The sequence below is a fragment of the Suncus etruscus genome, chromosome 20 (assembly GCF_024139225.1).
Source record: "Suncus etruscus isolate mSunEtr1 chromosome 20, mSunEtr1.pri.cur, whole genome shotgun sequence".
NCBI classification, from domain to species: Eukaryota; Metazoa; Chordata; class Mammalia; order Eulipotyphla; family Soricidae; genus Suncus; species Suncus etruscus.
Window position 1 is genome coordinate 42,054,318 of NC_064867.1, and position 18,526 is coordinate 42,072,843.

Here is an 18,526-nt window from a genome sequence, read left to right on the forward strand (position 1 = left end):
GTTGCCGGAGATGGAATCTAAGCTGGCTATATACAAGGCAAGTGCAATACCTGCTGTGCTGTCACTCTGAGATGAGGGGAATTTTTATATGATGATAATAATAACCTAGAAGTTAGGGTACTAATGTAGCAGGTAGAGTGTATGGCCAACACAGGTTGATCCCCAGTACTTGCATACAGCCAACATAGGTTCAGTATCTGGCACCCCATATAGTCCCCTGAGCCCTGCTAGGAGTCATCCCTGTGCAAAGCTAGGAGTCAGCCCTGAACACAGCTGGATTTGACCCAAAAGTCAAAAAAAATAATTAACCTATCTGTAAATACTTCTCTGACTTCAAGGGCAATGAGATCATTGTGAACTGAGTTCTTATTGTCAGGCGGCTTCAGTAGAGGCTTTGAGAAAGGGACGAGGGCAAAAGCAGAGGAACTGAAAGGCAACTTCAGACATGCCCTTGAAAGGTGACCGCATGGACAGAAAGGAAAAGCCCAGAAGAAGGAGGCAAATGCCAGGTCAGAACAAAACCAAACTCAGCACATTAGAGACCATTTGTTCCGTTGTTTGAGTGAAACTACTGCTTGGAGTAAATGAAAAAATGGAACAGGGGTGAAGCAGATTCCACAGACAAGAGGAGAGGCAGTAGGCGATGGTCTCCCTGCCTATCACCTGTGCTGACCAACCTAAGGCTGCATGTTGATTTGACTGTTCTAAGCTGAGCTTTGAGGCCAGTGGGAAGAAGGCTGCTTTTTCTTGCCCACAAACCTGTGGCTAACCAGCAAAGCAAATAGAACTCCAGAGTGGTCAGATTCAAGGCCAAGGGTAACTGCAAATTCTCAAGGCACTGAGATTTTAAAAAGTCATTATGTCCACCTTCTCTGTACAAAGTTTACTCTTTCCTTTGCTTCTCTGCCAAGTAAGGATATTAAAGGGAACATTTCCGTAAGTTTTTGAGAATAGACATTTCAGTTTTGTCTTTTCTTCTACTTCTTCCCCCACCTCAATTCAGGAATCTTCTGTAAAAAACAAAAATTTGTTTGATCAGTGAGAACCAAATGGTTTAATGCACAAGTAAATGTCACCTCTGAATGGGCACAATGGAGCAGGTGGGGAAGGATTTCATTTTATAAAAGTGTGGGGATTTTCAGAGCTTAAGTAGCTTCTGGTGTCTTGGTTTGGGGCCCAATATGAAGTAGAAGGTGGAGAAACAAAAAGAAAAAAATATATTTTGGTTCTTTGCAGTCAACAGTAACAGGCAGTATCAGGACCTTTCTGTGATAAACAAAACCAGATAAATGTATTGGCATATAATCGTCATTCATATCTCCCTTTTTCCCCACCATCAAACCCTTTTCTCTCTCACCATGCATATCTTCCCCACACACTCCCTACCTTCAAAGAGGACAGCAGCTATTACAGAAGTCAGTTCACTCTCTTTTTTTTCCTTTTTTTTAATTTTTGGGCCGCACCAGTGAGTTACTCTTGGCTATGTGCTCAGAAATCACTCCTGGCTTGGGGGACCATATGGGACACTGGGGATTGAAGTGCAGTCTGTCCTAGGTTAGCCACATGCAAGGCAAGCGTCCTATCACTGCGCCATGGCTCCAAGCCTGAGTCACCCTCTTAAGAACAGTCAAACTCTATATTCCTCTTCAATATGTACTAGGAGCCACCATTTGTACTCAACTGGGACACAGGTATTGGCAACTGAGACTCCATAATTTGCAGGTTTCTAGCATTTTCACTGGGGGGGAGGGGGGGAATGGACTATTAATTCAGATGAACAATCTTCAGAGACCGTGTTTCATATCCTTTCCCGGTTTCCAAAGGGGTTTGTTTTCTTACATCTTTTTTTTTAATTGCCATGAGCTGTTCTTGTAAATGTTGTAAGTGATTGAGTAATAATCATCTGGTAAACTGACCAAAGGAAAGGACATTTTTTTCCACTCCTGGAACTCTGGCACCCAGGCCTACCCCTGACAGAGGCATTTGGTTCTGAGGAGGGAAAATCTGCCATGCTGGATGCCAGCAGCACCCGGGGTCTGAGCCGAGTGAGGTGCGGAGGATATGAACCTTCTGTCGAGACCTCGCCAGGTGTTTTGGGGCAGGAGCAGGGCTAGGGGCAAAGAGCATTCGTTGTTTAAGGACTTGGCAGATTCCCAGAAGTTCAACTGTCTTTCCTCATTCTGAATGTCAAACATTTCCTTAGCTGAGGAATGTCTGACTAGACCCCCTGAGGTTTAAGAACTGCTCAGAAACAGAAGAAATCCTGACTAGAATGATTCGTTACTTTTTTTCTAAATGGTTTTATGTCCTCTGGAGGCCCTGGGTCACGATCCTGCTTCTAAGGTGTGGAAGACTCGGCATTGTCTTTAATAAATAACAATAGGTGGGGTGTCATTTCGTGGGGGAAAAACCCTAATTCTTTGTCTCTGGCTTTGGATGACTCCTTGAGCACTGCTAGGTATGACTCTGGTGGCTACTGAAAACATTGAGCCCTTGTTGAGTGTGTCCCCCTCATCGATTGGAAGAAAGAAATATAAAACTCAAACTCTCTGTATGTGAGGGAAAGGTGCCTTTTGGGGGGAGTTGAGTGTGGACTATACCTGGAAGTGACCATGGCTTATTTCCTACACCACTAGTACCCCCACTTTCCATTATGCTCTCTCTCTCCTGCATTCTCCTTGGCCTCTTTGTTAAATTCTTTCATTGAGAGAGAGAGTAACATTCCCTATTATTACTGAGTTATGTCATATCTTCCCAATAGTCAATACTTTGGCTCACTTACCTGAGAAGGGATGTGCTGTGCCTCCTTTGTGTGTACTTGGTCCTGGGGGTATGGTACTAAGCAAGAAGGTAAGGCTCTGCCAAAGATGCTAAGTCTTCTGATAGGCAAGGTAGGAATAGAGAACCTAAATCACCATTTAAGAGGAATTACTACAGAGGAAAAGGGAAGCTAAGGCTGGGTTAATCAGATGCTCAAGTGGCAAGCAACATGCTCTGATTGGCAAGACAATATGTACAAAGTACTTGGATGCTGAAGGAACATGGCAGACCAGAGCAACCAAAGACTGCAATACCTAGAACCCAACTATGCCAAATGTGACTTCAGGGGCAGCAAGAACCAGATCGTGGAAGGCCTTCTAACCTATCCAAATAGAATTTGGATTTCTATTTTAGCCATCTAAGATTCAAGCCAGGAAGTAACTTGAGTTGATTTCCAATCCCACTCAGTTGTAAAGAATGGATTAGGTAAAGTGAGAGATAGTCTACACTACAGCTAGGACCCATGTGCCAGTTGGCTGTCTTCATTGATGTCCAGAGGTCTCTTCCCTGAAGTTTCAAGCTTTATGGGTAGAAGCTAATACTGTATTTATTTGTCTATCCAACTAACCATTGTTCTTGATTTCTTTATTCCCTTTTCTGTTTCACTCTTTTATAATCCCTCTGATTAGAAAATTCAAGGTTATTTTTATCAGCCTCACCTTCCTCTGCCCAAGGTGCTTCTCTCACTCTGATTCTGGGGATCTCAAAACCTTTCATTTCTGTCCATCAGAATCTCAGTTTTTATACTTAAAATTAGACAATTAGAAGAGACTTGGAGCACCTGCATAGCCAATATAAAGGCATGAGTTCAACCCCAGTACAGCCGTATTTGCAATTCAAAATCTTGCAAGCCATCTCTGAGATGCCTTAGAGTCCTCTAAAGTCCTCTACTGTTTATGCCTGACAACTCTGCTGGCTGTGATTACCAATGCCACAGTGACCCCAGTGTGGCCACAACTAAAAAAATGCATGAACACTCTGGTCAGTAAGTTCAATCTCCTTTTGAGAACACATGTGTACACCACAGTAACTCCAGGCAAGTACTACAGTCAGAATGTACACCAGTACTCCAGCTAAACTGTGTGGCTGTTGGCAGGCACCAAAGCTAAACCAGTGTGACTTTCAGTGTACAAGCATTGTAACCTGATACGAAACTTCCAATAAATACCACAACTGAATGTACAGCCACCACAGCCAGGTATGTGTATAACCCAACTTATCACAACAAAAACATGGGAAGGGAGGAGAGAGAAGAAGATAATCTTTGAAGGTCTGGAAATTGTTCCCTGCATACTCACCTTAGTCTATTATTATTTTGTTTTGTTTGGAGACCATTCCCAGTGGTGTTTGGCACTAAGCTTGGGGGAACCATTTTGGTTTTTTTTTTTGGTTTTTGGGTCACACCCGGCAGCGCTCAGGAGTTACTCCTGGCTCTATGCTCAGAAATCACTCCTGGCGGGCTGAGGGGACCATACGGGATGCCAGGATTTGAACCACCAACCCTTACCTCCAAACCACCAAACGCCTTACCTCCATGCTATCTCTCCGGTCCCAGGGGACCATTTTGTACTTAAAATCGAATATGTGCTCCAACTGATTGAACCACATCCCTGAGACTTCACCTTAATTTTTCTGCTTCCTTCAGTTCTGCTCTTTTTTTTCTTTATATTGAGCCATATAAAATTTTCACCCCAGTCAAGAAATAGCACATTTCCTGTCTTGGTGAAACTTTTAATCAACATGCAGATGTTTCTGAAGGCCATCTTGAAAGGTCTGGTTCTGCCAAGAATACACTGAAATAAATATTCATACACATGGTATTTTGAAATGCTAAAAAAATGCTTGTACCACCCTCCCCAAATATTAATATATATATATATATATATATATATATATATATATATATGAATTTTTAGATCAAGGCAGAGAATTCCTTTTTTTTTCCTTGATAACTCTTAAAACTATCAAAAATATTCATTTGAGGCCAGGAGTATGTTTCAATGGTAGAGCACATGACTTACATGTGTGAGGCCCTGTTTGATCCCTGGCGTCACAATACACACATGAAATATTCTTGGCTCACAGGTTTTAACAAAATTAGATGACAAGCTGGGGTTGCTGATCCTTGAAGAAAAATCTTTTCTTCTTCTACCACTGGGATGAGAGAGATGAGAAAGAGATAGTGAAGGAGAGGGAGAGAATGGAGAGAGAGAGACAGAGACAGAGGGAGTGAGAGGGAGAGGGGGGAGAGGGAGAAGGGGAAGAAGAAAGGAGTAAGAGGGAGAGAGGGAGGAGAGAGAGGAAAGAAGAGAGAGGAGGAGGAGAGGGAGAAGGAGGGAGAGGGAGAGAGAGGGAGAGAGAGAAAAGAGTGACAGGGAGAGGGAGAGAGAGGGGAGGGGAAGAGGAGAGGGACAGGGAGGGAGAAGGGGAGGAAGAGAGAGAGAGGGAGGAAGAGAGGGAGGGAGAAAGAGAGAAGAGAAGGATAGGGAGGGGGAGAGAGAGGGAGAGAAAAAGGGAGAGGAAGAGAGGGAAAGGAGAGAGAAAAGCAAAGAAAAATCTTAAAGGAGGAAAAACTTTATGTCCCTGAAACCTGTCAGTATGATTGGGAATTTTAAAACATGCTTATAATTATTGGTCCGATAAAAGCATTAATAAAATGCTTCAAATACTAAATAATTTGCTCAGTTGGTGGGAATTTGCCAGGTTTAGCCTCTGGAAAACAGTACAGCATTTTCTCAAAAACATTAAAACTACTAGAGCTTCATATGACCTAGAAATTATAGTTTTTTGCTTCTACCTCCAAAACACAAAAATATTAACTCAAAATATAGATGAAAATTTACGTTCCTTACAGTGCTTCATACAACATCTAGATATAAAAATAAGCCAAATGCCCAATAATAGAAAAGTGGATAAAAAGTTTTAAGGGACCAAAGAGATACTATATCAGAAAGTGTATTTGTCTTGTATGTGCCATATTCAAATCCACAGCATTCCATATAGTTCCCTGAACTCCACCAGAAGTGATATGTGGGCATAGAGCCAGGAGTAAGTCATAAGCACTGCAAAGTATGGTGCCTAAAAGAAGTTTTGATATTCATGTATGTTTGTGTACAAATGCAATGAAATATTATGCATCTATAAGAAAAGGTGAAATCTTTCCATCTCTTGCAACTTTTATCATGTGAAGTGAAATAAGTCAGAAAGAGAATGCCAGGTACCAGAGCGATAGCACAGAGATAAGGCATTTTGCCTTGCATGCAGCCAACACAGGAAGGACCCCGGTTTGAATCCCAACATCCCATATGGTCCCTCAAGCCTGCCAGGTGTGACCCAAAAACCAAGAGAGAGAGAGAGAGAGAGAGAGAGAGAGAGAGAGAGAGAGAGAGAGAGAGAGAGAGAGAGAGAGAGAGAGAGAGAGAATGTCAAATACTAGTTGATCTTATCTTTGGTATACAGAGAAGCAAAATAAGGGATAAGATGTATTTAATGATAAACTCTTGATCTTTGATTACAAGCCTGAGATTATCAAATAGTAAGGGCAGTGAGAAGGTTAAGAAGTGGACTAGAACACATCGTCCTTTGCTTGTGCAAAAACCAAGATTGCTAACTACAGAAGACTGACTTTGATAACCATGACTGGGCAGAACTTATTGTGGGACCAGTAAGAAAGATCCTAGCCTAGGCTTTGGCCTAAGATTTGTAAAAAAAACCAGATCTCTAATCCCAGAGGTCTGACTTTGACAACTATGATCAAGCAGAACTTCTGTAACCATAATAAAAGACTCCGTCCTAGGCTTTGTCCTAGGATCTGAGCAAAAATCAAGACCACTAATTTCAGAAGACTTATTACAACAGTAATGATGTAACAGAACTTCTTGAACCATAAAGAAAGACTCTATCCTGTCTTTGTCCTATGACCTATGCAAATACCTCCAGCTACAGAGGCCCGATTTTATTATCCACAACTGAGCGGAAAGTTTCCTTGCACCATAAAAAGACCTTAGGGTGTAAAAATGAGCGAGTATGGAGCCTGTAGTTGTTCCTATAGCAGTATGATTCAAGGGTGGAGAAACTCCATATCTCTTAGGCCAAGAGAATTTCCTTTCTAATTTCCCCAATACTTACTGTGTCGGGGGGGGGGGGGGGGCTTGCCACACCAGCCCTCCTTCCTTCGTTATTTTGTTTTTTTTTTCTTTTTCTTCTCTGTTCTATTCTTTTCTTTTTCATTTTTCTTCTCTTTATAATTTTTTTATTGTCTTTCATTCTTGTGGTTATTATATGATGGTAGTTGTTTTTAGTAGCTGGGTGCTTTTTTTTTTTTTGTAGTTGCTTTTTGTTATTTTTTGTTTTGTTTTTCTTCTTTTTTTCTTTTTTTTTTCTCTCCTTTTCTTCTTTTTCCCTTTCTTCTTTTAAATTGATATTTATGACCTCCAGACAGAATCCTCCCAGCTTTGATTTTTTTCCCAACAGAACCACATAACTTGTCATCTTGTTCTGCCTCATGAATTGAGGGGGCAAAAATGGAGGGTACCAGGACCAAATAATTGTATGAACATTGAATGGATATAAAAAAAAAAAAGACTAGACTTAAACACCAAACCCAAAGTCAATGACAACAGAATCTATACCCACTCTACAACAAGCTATACACAGAAGGAAGCAGTTACATTAGCAGTCCAGTGGGCAAATGGGGGAAATATGGGATGCATGCTGGGAACGGAGGTGGAGGGAGGACAACACCAGTGGTGGGAATGGCCCTGATTTATTGTCACTATATACCTTAAGTATTACTTTGGTCATAATAAAATATGATTACAAAAAAAAAAAAAGAAGTGAACTAGAAGTAACATAAGGGGACAGTGGGAAAAGTCTTGGGTATTTGGTAGGGTTGAAGATTCCATAAGTGTGTGCATCAAAATCATTATTGGGGCCAGACCATAGTACAGTAGTAGGGTGTTTGCCTTACACATGAGTGACCTAAGTTTGATCCCCAGCTCCCCATGTGGACTCCTGAGCCAGCCAGAGGTGATTCCTGAGCATAGAGTCAGGAATAAATACAATAATACTGGATGTAGCCCAAGAACAAAATGAAAATTATGATTGTTTATGCTGTTGTATTTGTTTCCTAAAATATGGTAAGTAAATAAGTAAAATTCAAAATTTAAAACTTGAAAATAAGCAACAATAAAGTGATCTTACTTCTGTTCTGTGCTCAGAGATTATTCTTGGCATGTTGTTGCAGGGCCATACATAGTGCTGGGAATCAAACCTGGGTTGGTTGCATGTACAGCAAACACCTCACCCACTATACTATTTCTTTGGCTCTTACCAGCAATGCTTTTTGTTGGTGGTGTCTGGTAATCATTGGCCACATGTGGATATTGGGTACTTGAAATAATGGTTAGTGTTAAGTGAGAAACGGAATTTTTTAATTTTGTTTTATTTTAATGAATTCAAAAGTAAGCAGCCACATGTGGCCAGAGCTTATTTAGCTCATAAAAATCTTATGTGTTACTTGGTGCTTTGTAGAAGCCACATTCTGTCTCTGTTATGTGATACCCATCTTGACCTCTGGTACCTAGCAATTGTGAATGCTCATTACATACTGGACAAGTGAATGTAGGAAACAGTGAGTTCACTGAGAAAGGGGTCTAGGTCCTTCTGTGTTCTCTTCACCATGTTATTTGCAAGAGAGATGCATGGACCTGAGGAAGTTGTGTTGTATTGGCAGAAGAACTAAACATAGAGAGCAGACTAGCTGAAAGAACGGATACGCTCCTTCATATTCTCCAGCCAAAACCTATAGGAACCAAAACTAGATCATAATAAAACCTGGAGATAGACTACAAAGGTAGAATGCTTGCCTTGTATGTGGTTGACCTGGATTTGATCCCTAGCACCCCAAATGTTTCACCAAGCCCGCCAGTAGATCCCTGAGCTCAGAATTAGGAATAAACCCTAGCACCACTGGGTATGGTCCAAAATTCAATAACATAGAACACTAGTAATAAACTTTATTTGAAGAAAAATACCTCTTGTTTATGTTTATACATGAATATATATTTACAGACTTTATTCTTTGGACAAGGCCATGTGGATAATAGAGGAAAAAATTCTTTAACTAATATCACTTTGTAAACCTTTGAAGCCATTTTCCTTGGCTATGTTTTATCAACTCTCACAGAAAACAGGACAAAACAGTACACAAAAACGGAAACTAGGATTTTAGTAACCACGCCCCTTTATTAAGTTGTTCTCCTTCCATCCAGCAGAACCCACGTCTTACTGTCAAGAAAACCTTGACATTTGGCTGCCATCATTTTGTTTGTTTGTTTTTGTTTTGTTTTGGGGCTACACCCTGTGATGCTCAGGGGTTACTCCTGGGTACAGCGCTCAGAAATTGCTCCTAGCTTGGGGGGCCATATGGAATGCTGGCGGAATGAACCGCAATTCGTCCTAGGCACAGGCAAGGCAGACACCTTACCACTTGAGCCACCGTTTCAGCCCCTGCCATCATTTTTTTAGTGTGCTGATGGGAATGCTCTAGTGTCCTTGGGGGTCCTCTCTAGTATCCTACAAATCAGAGCTATACAGCAACCCAGAACTTTTAACCCCTACACCCAACATACACAGTGTATTCAGGGCACAGACTACAATCTGGGTGGGAACAGTTACATGAAATGACTGCAACTGATTCCTTTTGTTGGAGTTACTACAATGTGTGTGATGCTCTTCTGACAGGAATTATTAAGCGTTCTTTTCTGCTTGTTTTTCAGGGATGATAATGGTGATTTTATTGTTGCTTGTGGCTATTGTGGTTGTTGCAGTCTGGCCTACCAACTAGTAGCGACTGAGAGACCACCAACTGTGATAACTGCCATGAAGAAGATAAGCTCCGCTCCCTTTTGGTACAAGAAATAAATGTCTCCCAATCTCTGAACTCCCGCTGTATGTTGCTTCTATAAAGGAAAATCGTGTCGTGGCCCTGGAGAGCTGCCGGGAGCCTCAGGCCCATTGTTTCCACTTGATCATTTTGATTCTGGCCTAAAATCTATCACATAGCTGCTGCCACGTGGCTGCCAGTGGGTAGCTGGCAAGTCATAGACTGCTGGGTGTCCTGGCACTTTGAATCCAGAGGCAGTTTACAAATTTTGCATGCTTGATCTGCTAGAGAACTCAGGTGCGCAGGTTAAAAGACAGCAAGGAGTTAAGGTGATGTGTAGCCAGAGAGAAAGCAAACACATGAGAGTAGGCCAAAAAGAGATGATGGGTGCATAGGTAGTGTCTGTGAAACTGAACTTCCATAATGCTGCTTGGTGCCATTAGGCAGAAATATTTCTGGTCTCTATTTGGAAATTTCCTTTAACCTAGAATCACATTTTCTCTAGTCTCAGTCATTGAAAACATCTTCAGAAGCATCCAGAATATGTCTGTTGAATAGGATAGGTAGGATGTGAAGGAAAGTACTGTTTGAGTTTGAGGTTCAAAGAAAGAGTAATTGTGAAGTCAGAAGCATAGTGCCATGACTCCACTCCTAAACTGGCTCTCATACACCCTCTGTAGGTGAGTAAATGTTTTTTTTTTCCTTGTGCATATCTGAAATGGATAGACAACAGACCAGATCTTCAGAAATTACCAGATCTATAGTGGTTAGGATGAAGCTGAGTCTCCTCTCCGACATATGTTGAAGTCAAATGGGTCAGTTGGCCTTTCTTGGCCCTCCAAGGCAGGAAGAAGGAATAAAGTTGATGGTGGCATAATTTATAAAAATACAAAATTTCAGCAGGGAAGAGGAGGAACAGGACTGTGGGAGAGGAATCCTGTGGGTAAGGATGGATTTTTTGTTTGTTTGTCTTTTCGGGCCACACCCATTTGATGCTCAAGGGTTACTCCTGGCTTGGGGGGACCATATGGGACACCGGGGATTGAACCGAGGTCCTTCCTTGGCTAGCGCTTGCAAGGCAGACACCTTACCTCTAGCGCCACCTTGCCAGCCCTGGTAAGGAGGGATTTTACAAGTACTACCAGAAACCACCCACAAAACAGATATTTCCTAGAACCTGACAGCCTAGATTCCAGGTGTGCTCAAAGGCTCTGGGATACCAACATCCAACCTGAGGTAAGAGAGGAGTCATGACCTCTCATTCGTTCAGTTTTCAAACTGCTAACAAGTATGGGTGGCCCTCCTCCTGCCAGCTCTTCCCTATGGTCTGACTCACTTCCAGACCCTGCCTGCACCTACGCCACCCAAATGGTCTTACATGTGCAAATGGCAGTGGCTCATGCTTCCTTCCTTGAGGAGGCATTCTAGACCTGACTTGCCTGGCTTCTCAATGCTCCCTACTCCATATCAGCCAGAACATACACGTTGGATGTCTGGGTGGTGTTGCATTCTCAATACCCAAATAATAGCTGCCTAGGTCCATCCCAAACATAGCTGTTTTGTTTCTGCTGCATTCCCTCTGAAGTCAACCAGGAGTTCTGTCATTTCTCCTTGCTTCAGAACAAGACCAGTGAGATAGCCACAGCTCACTTGGGCAGTGGAATGAAGACTTTGGAATATACCACACCAATATGAGCGTGTTCTGCCAAGAAGAGAACCTATCATCTCTGCTTCACAACTTGATGGTTAGGACCAATCACGAGGCCCTGCTCAACCGTAAGATACTGTGAAGTACCCAGAAGACAGCCGAAACTAGGCAGTGAATAATCCCAAGTGACAACCACACCACTTGCCAGGTTTTGTGATCATGATGAGAGATTCTTCATATGCCTGTTTCCTCCTTCAGAAAACTGCAGGATTTCTCTTCATAGAAGCTGCTATGAGGTTTAGGAGTGTTAGAATATATAAACACAGAACACAATGTTTGATAAAAAGGAATCTTCTGATCCTCATGCTTCTGACTTGGTGCACCAAACTATTATGGAACAAGTCAAGCTGTAGTATAAGCTCTTGTCTGCTTGAACTAAAATCCCCAGGAGCTGCCAATACCTGTAGACTATGGATAAGTGTGAGAATGGTGATGCCCTAGAAATGGAATGTCTAGAGCATATTAGTGGTGGCAAAGGAAGGGCAGGAATGGGGAACATTGGACTGCAGAGCCCCCAAGAGGGAACTGAAGCATTTGAGAAGTGTTCCTGAAAAGGACAAACCATACTGGAAAGGATATTAATGAATGCTGGGTGCATTTTCTTTGCAGGGTGTGTTTTGGAAGCAGAGTGGGTACTTCAGGATCACCCAATGACTGGGCAGTCAAAACTCTGCAGAACCATTTTGTTCAGTCTCGTCTTGAGAACTTCCAAATCTGTATAAAGGGTCTCCATGGAGCTCCCCACTTTGGAGCTCTAGGAAGGAGGCATTAAAGGTCTGTTTGACTTTCTCACCTCCTCTTGACTTGCTCAGTGGGGATCCTGGGCAGCTCCTGAGGTATCTTTGAAGCACAGCCACTGCATCCTGGCTCAGCCACAGAAAGGCCTTTGCCAGCCAGACACAGAGCCGATGTCTGCACATAGCAGCTTCTGTTCTTTTGAATGAACTGGGCTCAAGGCCCAGCCCCAGCACAACAAGCTGGGTGACCCTGGTAAGACCCTTCAATTCTCTGGACTAGAGATACAAAGGGGAATATTTGAATCTGGTGAGGTTAGACTATGAAGATGTGCCATACAAGCGTTGGGCCACTGGTGGGCCTAGAGCGTGTGTTTGTGCAAGCAGAAAAGGCCTTTAACTTCCTCAAGAATGGAAGCTACCCACTCGGAACCCCAAATTATAGATAAATTTGGGATGAGTCATCTGGGGAATATGTTGCACCATGATCCACCCATTCTTCTAGGCTGGATAATGGAACAATTGTGCTTTACAGCTTGGTTTGGCAAAGCCCAGTTTTAGCATCAAAGCTTTGAGCTCACGGTCCCTGTGTGAGTCATGGGACCCTCTCCTAACATACAGAAGAGGCGGGACATGCCAAGCACTCAGCACCTTGATGATTTTTATATTGATAACCCTTATTGAAATTATACAGAAGTATTATTTAACTTAAGTCATCATTGATTATAAGCATTGAAGTCTGGATATCATATAAACAAGACTAGGTTATAACTCGCAGCAATTTTGTGGCATGAAAACTTCATTATTAACAACGAAAATCAACCTTAGTTTTCATTAGTCCCTAATGACAATTTGCACCTTTCAGGTCCCCTGGGGCCCAAGTAGCTCTCCTAAAATTCTCCTGGAGGTAAGAAGAATTTTGTTATAAAATCCTCTTCCCTAGACTTGGCCAGGTTTTCCCCAGACTATAGAGAGAGCAGCAACTCTATTTCCATTTCTCCTTCCCTCATCAGAGCAATTGCTTTGAATCCTCTCACTTCAGCCTTTTGGAGCACAGAGGGAGTTCTTTGCAAAAACTGGGGAAATATGATCCTATTATTGGGCCCAGGAGACCACACACATACTTCGCATACGTGGAGCCTTGGATTTGATCTCAGCACTATATACCCTCTAAGTACCCCCTGATCATCCCCAACACCTAAACATTAGGGTCAGGAATCAGTGGGAATGACCCTAGAACCACACCCCCTTTCCTAGGCCACGTGGTCCATATAGATAAATATATATATATAAAGTTCATCAAATGGTGGCTAGCAATATTTCCAAACCTAGCCTTACAGAAAGGGGATTTTGCCCCCTTTAACAAGCAAGGTTTGTTTTTCCTTTACTTTGCTTCAGTTTCAGACTTCCTTCTATATGCCAATAACAAAAGCATGTACCTCTTTCCAAAACATGACTGGCTGTACTTTTTTAGTCTCCAATTTGTAGAACAGTGGGTTGATTTTCTATAGTTATATTGTATTTTATTTTATTTCATTTTTCTTGGAAAAGTTCTTATGTATCCTAAGTGTTAAAAGACCATTGAAAGTGGTCCCCAAGCCAGAGACCAGGCATGAGACCTGAGCTCAGTAGCAGCATTTCGGCATGATCTGCACACAAGAATAAACTTTGGGGCCCGGAGAGATAGCACAGCAGCGTTTGCCTTGCAAGCAGCCAATCAAGGACCAAAGGTGGTTGGTTCGAATCCCGGTGTCCCATATGGTCCCCCGTGCCTGCCAGGAGCTATTTCTGAGCAGACAGCCAGGAGTAACCCCTGAGCACTGCTGGGTGTGGCCCAAAAACCAAAAAAAAAAAAAAAAAGAATAAACTTTGGCCTGCCCACCCAGGTAGCCTTCCAAATAGAAGACAGCTCAAGGAATCTCAAGATAATTTCTCACCTACATAAACTCCCATGAAGCACATTGGCAGTGGGGAAGACTGACTGTGACATAGGCAAGAAGCACCCTGAGACTACCAAAAGAAACATGGTAAAACTAAGCAAACATCCATCAAGCCTTGTGGAAGGATTGCAGCTGCAATCCTGCAGACCTACTCCATAGTAACCCCCCTATATAACCTATCTGAGATGGAGTTCAGAGTAGAAATGCTTAGGGTGTTCAACAAGCTTAAAGAACCATGGAACACACTGCCAGTAAACATAGGAAGATGTGAGCAGAAGTGGGAATACAAATCAAACTGTCAGAACTGAAAAACTTGGAAAGGAAAATAAAAAACTCTTTGAAATATCTTACCAGCAGAGTAACAGCTACTGAGGATAGAATTGGTGAGCCCAAAGATAAAATCTCCAGACAGCAGAAGATGGGGGAAAGCTTCCAAAATAAACAAACAGAAAATAAAAAAAAATCTTAAAAGAAATAAACAGATAACATTAAAAAAAATGAACTTTGCAATAAACTCAACAGAAACAGCGTAAGAATCATTGGGATCCTAGAATGCCAGGGAGAAAACCCCTATGAAGAAGCAACCGTAAAAAACAGCATTACTGAGAAATTCCCAGAACCGAAGAGTGCGGACACTATATCCCAGATGCCTGGTGACTACCAGCTAAAAGAGACCCAAAATAAAAACACTCAAGGCACATCCTAGTCACAATGATAAAAACCAGAGATAGAGGCAGAATACTAAAAGCAGCAAGATCGAAAAAGAAAATTACATACAAAGGAGCATCCTTAACATTTAAAGCAAATTTATTGAAAGTAACCCTCCAGGTCTGAAGGCAGTTGGGGGTTATAGTGGGGGGGGGGAAACTCAGTAAAATGAACTTCTCACCAATAATTCTTTAGTCAGCCAGATGGTCATTCAGGTATGAATGGAATGATACCAGATTTATGGACAACTTTGTAGACACCAGAGTTCATCTTTTAAAAGAAATAAAGGGGGTATTTTAAGACAAAACAAACTCCACAAACACATAAAACTTCTACTCAAAAAAATGGCACAAAATGAACTAAATGCACCAAGAAAGAGACCCAGAGTGGCAAAATGGATCAAAAAATTGAATCCAACATTCAGCTGCCTGCAAGAAACACATTGAATAGTCAAAGCCACAAACTCGGACTCTAAGTCAAACATTTGAAGACAATCAACTTAAAATCAAATTTGAAGCAAATAGCTCGCTTTATAAAAAAAAAAAGTTGGGGTGGCCATACTGATATCACACAACATAGACTTCATTCTCAAAAAGGTTATGAGAGAGGGTCATTTCTTAATAATCAAAGGATATTACATCAGGAAGAAATCGCGCTCCTAAACTTGCTGGCATTCAATGAATGACCAATTAAATACCTAAAATAACTGCTTAATAGATTTGAAGAGAGACATCAATAGCAACACAATAGTAGTTGGAGACCAACACTACTCTTGTCATCTCTTATTAATCAACCAGGATGAAACCCAGCAAGAAAAGACTGGCTTTGAAGAAAGAAATGAGAGAGAGGTGGATTATATGTAGAAATATCTAGGTCTTTTCATCCCCTCAAAAGCCAAATACACATTCTTCTCCAAGACAGACCACATACTAAACCACAAAACATACCTCCATAAAAATCAGAATAGAAATAATATCAACTATCTTCTCAAATTATGAGCAGAGGAGGATAGACATTGAATGATTACACTCATTTGTGGCCTGTTTAAAAAAGAAAAAAGATAGTCTGGTAATAGTGCTCAAAAACAAACCAGATGAGGCTCAGAAGTTCTGGACTGGTAGAAAAGTTGCCACAAGAGGTGGGAATACAGTTAAGGCAAAGACCATTCTAAGCATGATAGTTGGATATCATCACCAGACAGAATTGGGTGTTAAATAGAGGTAAAGTGATGTATGATACCACCTTCAGTAACAATATTGCAAACCACATTTTCTAAGAGGAAAATGAGAGAGAGAGAGAGAGAGAGAGAGAGAGAGAGAGAGAGAGAGAGAGAGAGAGAGGAGACATGCAGAGGGGAGAGCAGGAGGGAATCTAGGGACAGTGGTGGCAACAAATGTGCACTGGTGAAGGGATGAGTGTTGGGCACTGTAATTGAAACTCAATCATAAACATCTATGTAGCTGTATCTCATAGTGTTTCAGTTAAAACATTTATAGGAAGTCCTAATAAAAAGAATAAAGAAGACCACTGAAAGAGATGTTTATTCAAAATCATCCTGAAAAGAAAAAAAAATAGCAGTCCCCAACTCAACACATTACCTCTAGGGGAGAGGGCTATCTCATAGAGGGATGGACCCTGTCCATACTCACCTGAACTTTTGATGCAATTGGAACTATCCTGGACACAGTTTCTGATAGAGATTACACAGCTTCCTTGGATCTGAGCCTGCCAGTCTTTAATTTTTTTTTTCTGACATCCGACAGCTGCCACCATGTCAGCTCATTGGCCAATTTCACGCGATTCTCCGAAGAGATGCCAGCCAAGCTGCAAAACTTCGTAAATACACCAGTCTTGTGACTGAAAATTCTGAGGTACACTTGGAATGGGGGGCAAGTCAAGTTCCATGCCTGCCAGAGCCCTGAGAGCCTCACTCATACCCCCACAGTGTCTGCAACACCAATGGCCCAATTTCACTGTTCCACCACTAATCTCTGCAGAGACACCTACCTGACAAAAACCCCTGTTGTGCTGGTTTGGAGGCTGAAAACACTAGGATCTTCTCAAAATGGGGATGGGCAGCCTTCCTGCTGCCTCTCCATATTTCTGGAAGCCCTAACAGCCACAGCTACATCACAGAGGTGATGCTATATAGCAGCTCATCGACCCAATTCATTCATCCTGGAATTCCTAGAGCACATGGCCGCACTGTGAAATACCTCCAAATTTCTCAATACTAACACCCCAATAGGAATACACCATATTAGATAAGTAGCCTAGAAGCCACCTAAGCACAACAAACAAAAAACAATACAGAATGTACAGCTAACAACAAACAGCTCAGTAAACCTTCAGACAATTATTTCATAACCTCATTGTGTGATATAAAGACTTTCACAAAATTTCTGTTAGTGAAGGTTTTTTGATAATTCCATTACCATTTACTTATAACAGAGCAATATAAATTATTTCGTTCCTGCTGAGGGGGCAGGCTTAGGAGTAGATGGGAAACTGGGAACAATGGTGAAGAGAATGATGTTGGAGCATTGAAGACCAGAAACAATTGTGTTGTGAACAACTTTGTAAACCGTGATGTTCAAATAAAGTCATAAAAAATATGTTAATGTTTTTCCAGCCACCATGGGCCATTACTGAGAAGTGGCTTTGCTTCTTTCTTGAATCAAGTTTGGCAGGTAGTAATGGGTTTTTTTCCCCCACCACCCTAACCGCCCCCCAAAAAAAAACTCTTTGGAGGTATTGGACTGCTTACAGTGCATTCATGAAAGTAGATTGTGTCCCTAATGAATAATATGCTCTCTTCAGGCCCTGAGCCTGGCTGCAGCTGTGTGTGGGCCTGTTTGGGTGAAATCCCAAAGGAAACATCAGTCTCAGACACAGATGACATTTTGGTGAAGGATAGAAAAAAGTCCTATCATGAAAATCTTGGAGAAGACTGGGCCCTTGAAAAAGAATGGCTACAGTTGAGACTTGTTAGGATAGGACTATAACCTCTTAGCCTTAGTGTCTCAAAAGGTCTTGTTTTTTTGTTTTTGTTTTTGTTTTTTGGGGTCACACCTGGCAGTGCTCAGGGGTTACTCCTGGCTCTACGCTCAGAGATCGCTCCTGGCAGGCTCAGGGAACCATATGGGATGCCAGGATTCCAACCACCATCCTTCTATATGCAAGGCAAATGCTTTACCTCCATGCTATCTCTCCAGCTCCTCAGGAGGTCTTAAGTCCAGTATAGGGTCCAACTGATTGTAAACTGGTTTTGGGAGAGCCTGAGACTATAATTCAAGTTTCCACAGCACCTATTTCTCAGAGATTAATAGGGTCTATTTCTTCCTGAGGAAAAAAAATGGAAGGTTTTCAGCTCTCTGTACAAGAAAAAAAAGGTTGCCTGTGCCTTCGGGGGAGCAGAGGAATCTGCCTCTCTCAGGCCAAGCCAGGCTCTTCACTGTGACTTGTCTTCAAAACAGCTGTGTGCAGAAATGATAGCTTCCTGGTGACGCTTGGTTCCACTTTGCATGGCAACACAACATGTTCCTAATGACTGAATTGTTTGTTTAATAAAGAAATCACAACCATTTGGAGGTTTAAATATAGCCTCCAAGACCCAGTGAGCTCAGCTTCTGGTGGCTGCGTGGCGCTGGCACCAGCCCTGATCCTGCAGCTATCGAAGCCTTGAGGAATGGCTTGAAAAACTTTATTTTCATGAACTCCATCATCTTTT

The 18,526-nt window shown here is 42.0% G+C and overlaps 1 protein-coding gene across 1 annotated transcript in view; it reads left to right on the top strand.

Moving 5' to 3' along the window:
* The window catches only part of STX8 (syntaxin 8), a 251,919-nt gene extending 242,156 nt beyond the window's left edge, over positions 1–9,763 (top strand). The window contains exon 8 of the mRNA XM_049766333.1: positions 9,600–9,763. Within this exon, the coding sequence (XP_049622290.1) occupies positions 9,600–9,667 (68 nt within the window). The 3' untranslated portion in view covers positions 9,668–9,763. The remainder of the gene's footprint in view (positions 1–9,599) is intronic.
* Positions 9,764–18,526: the final 8,763 nt, after the last annotated feature.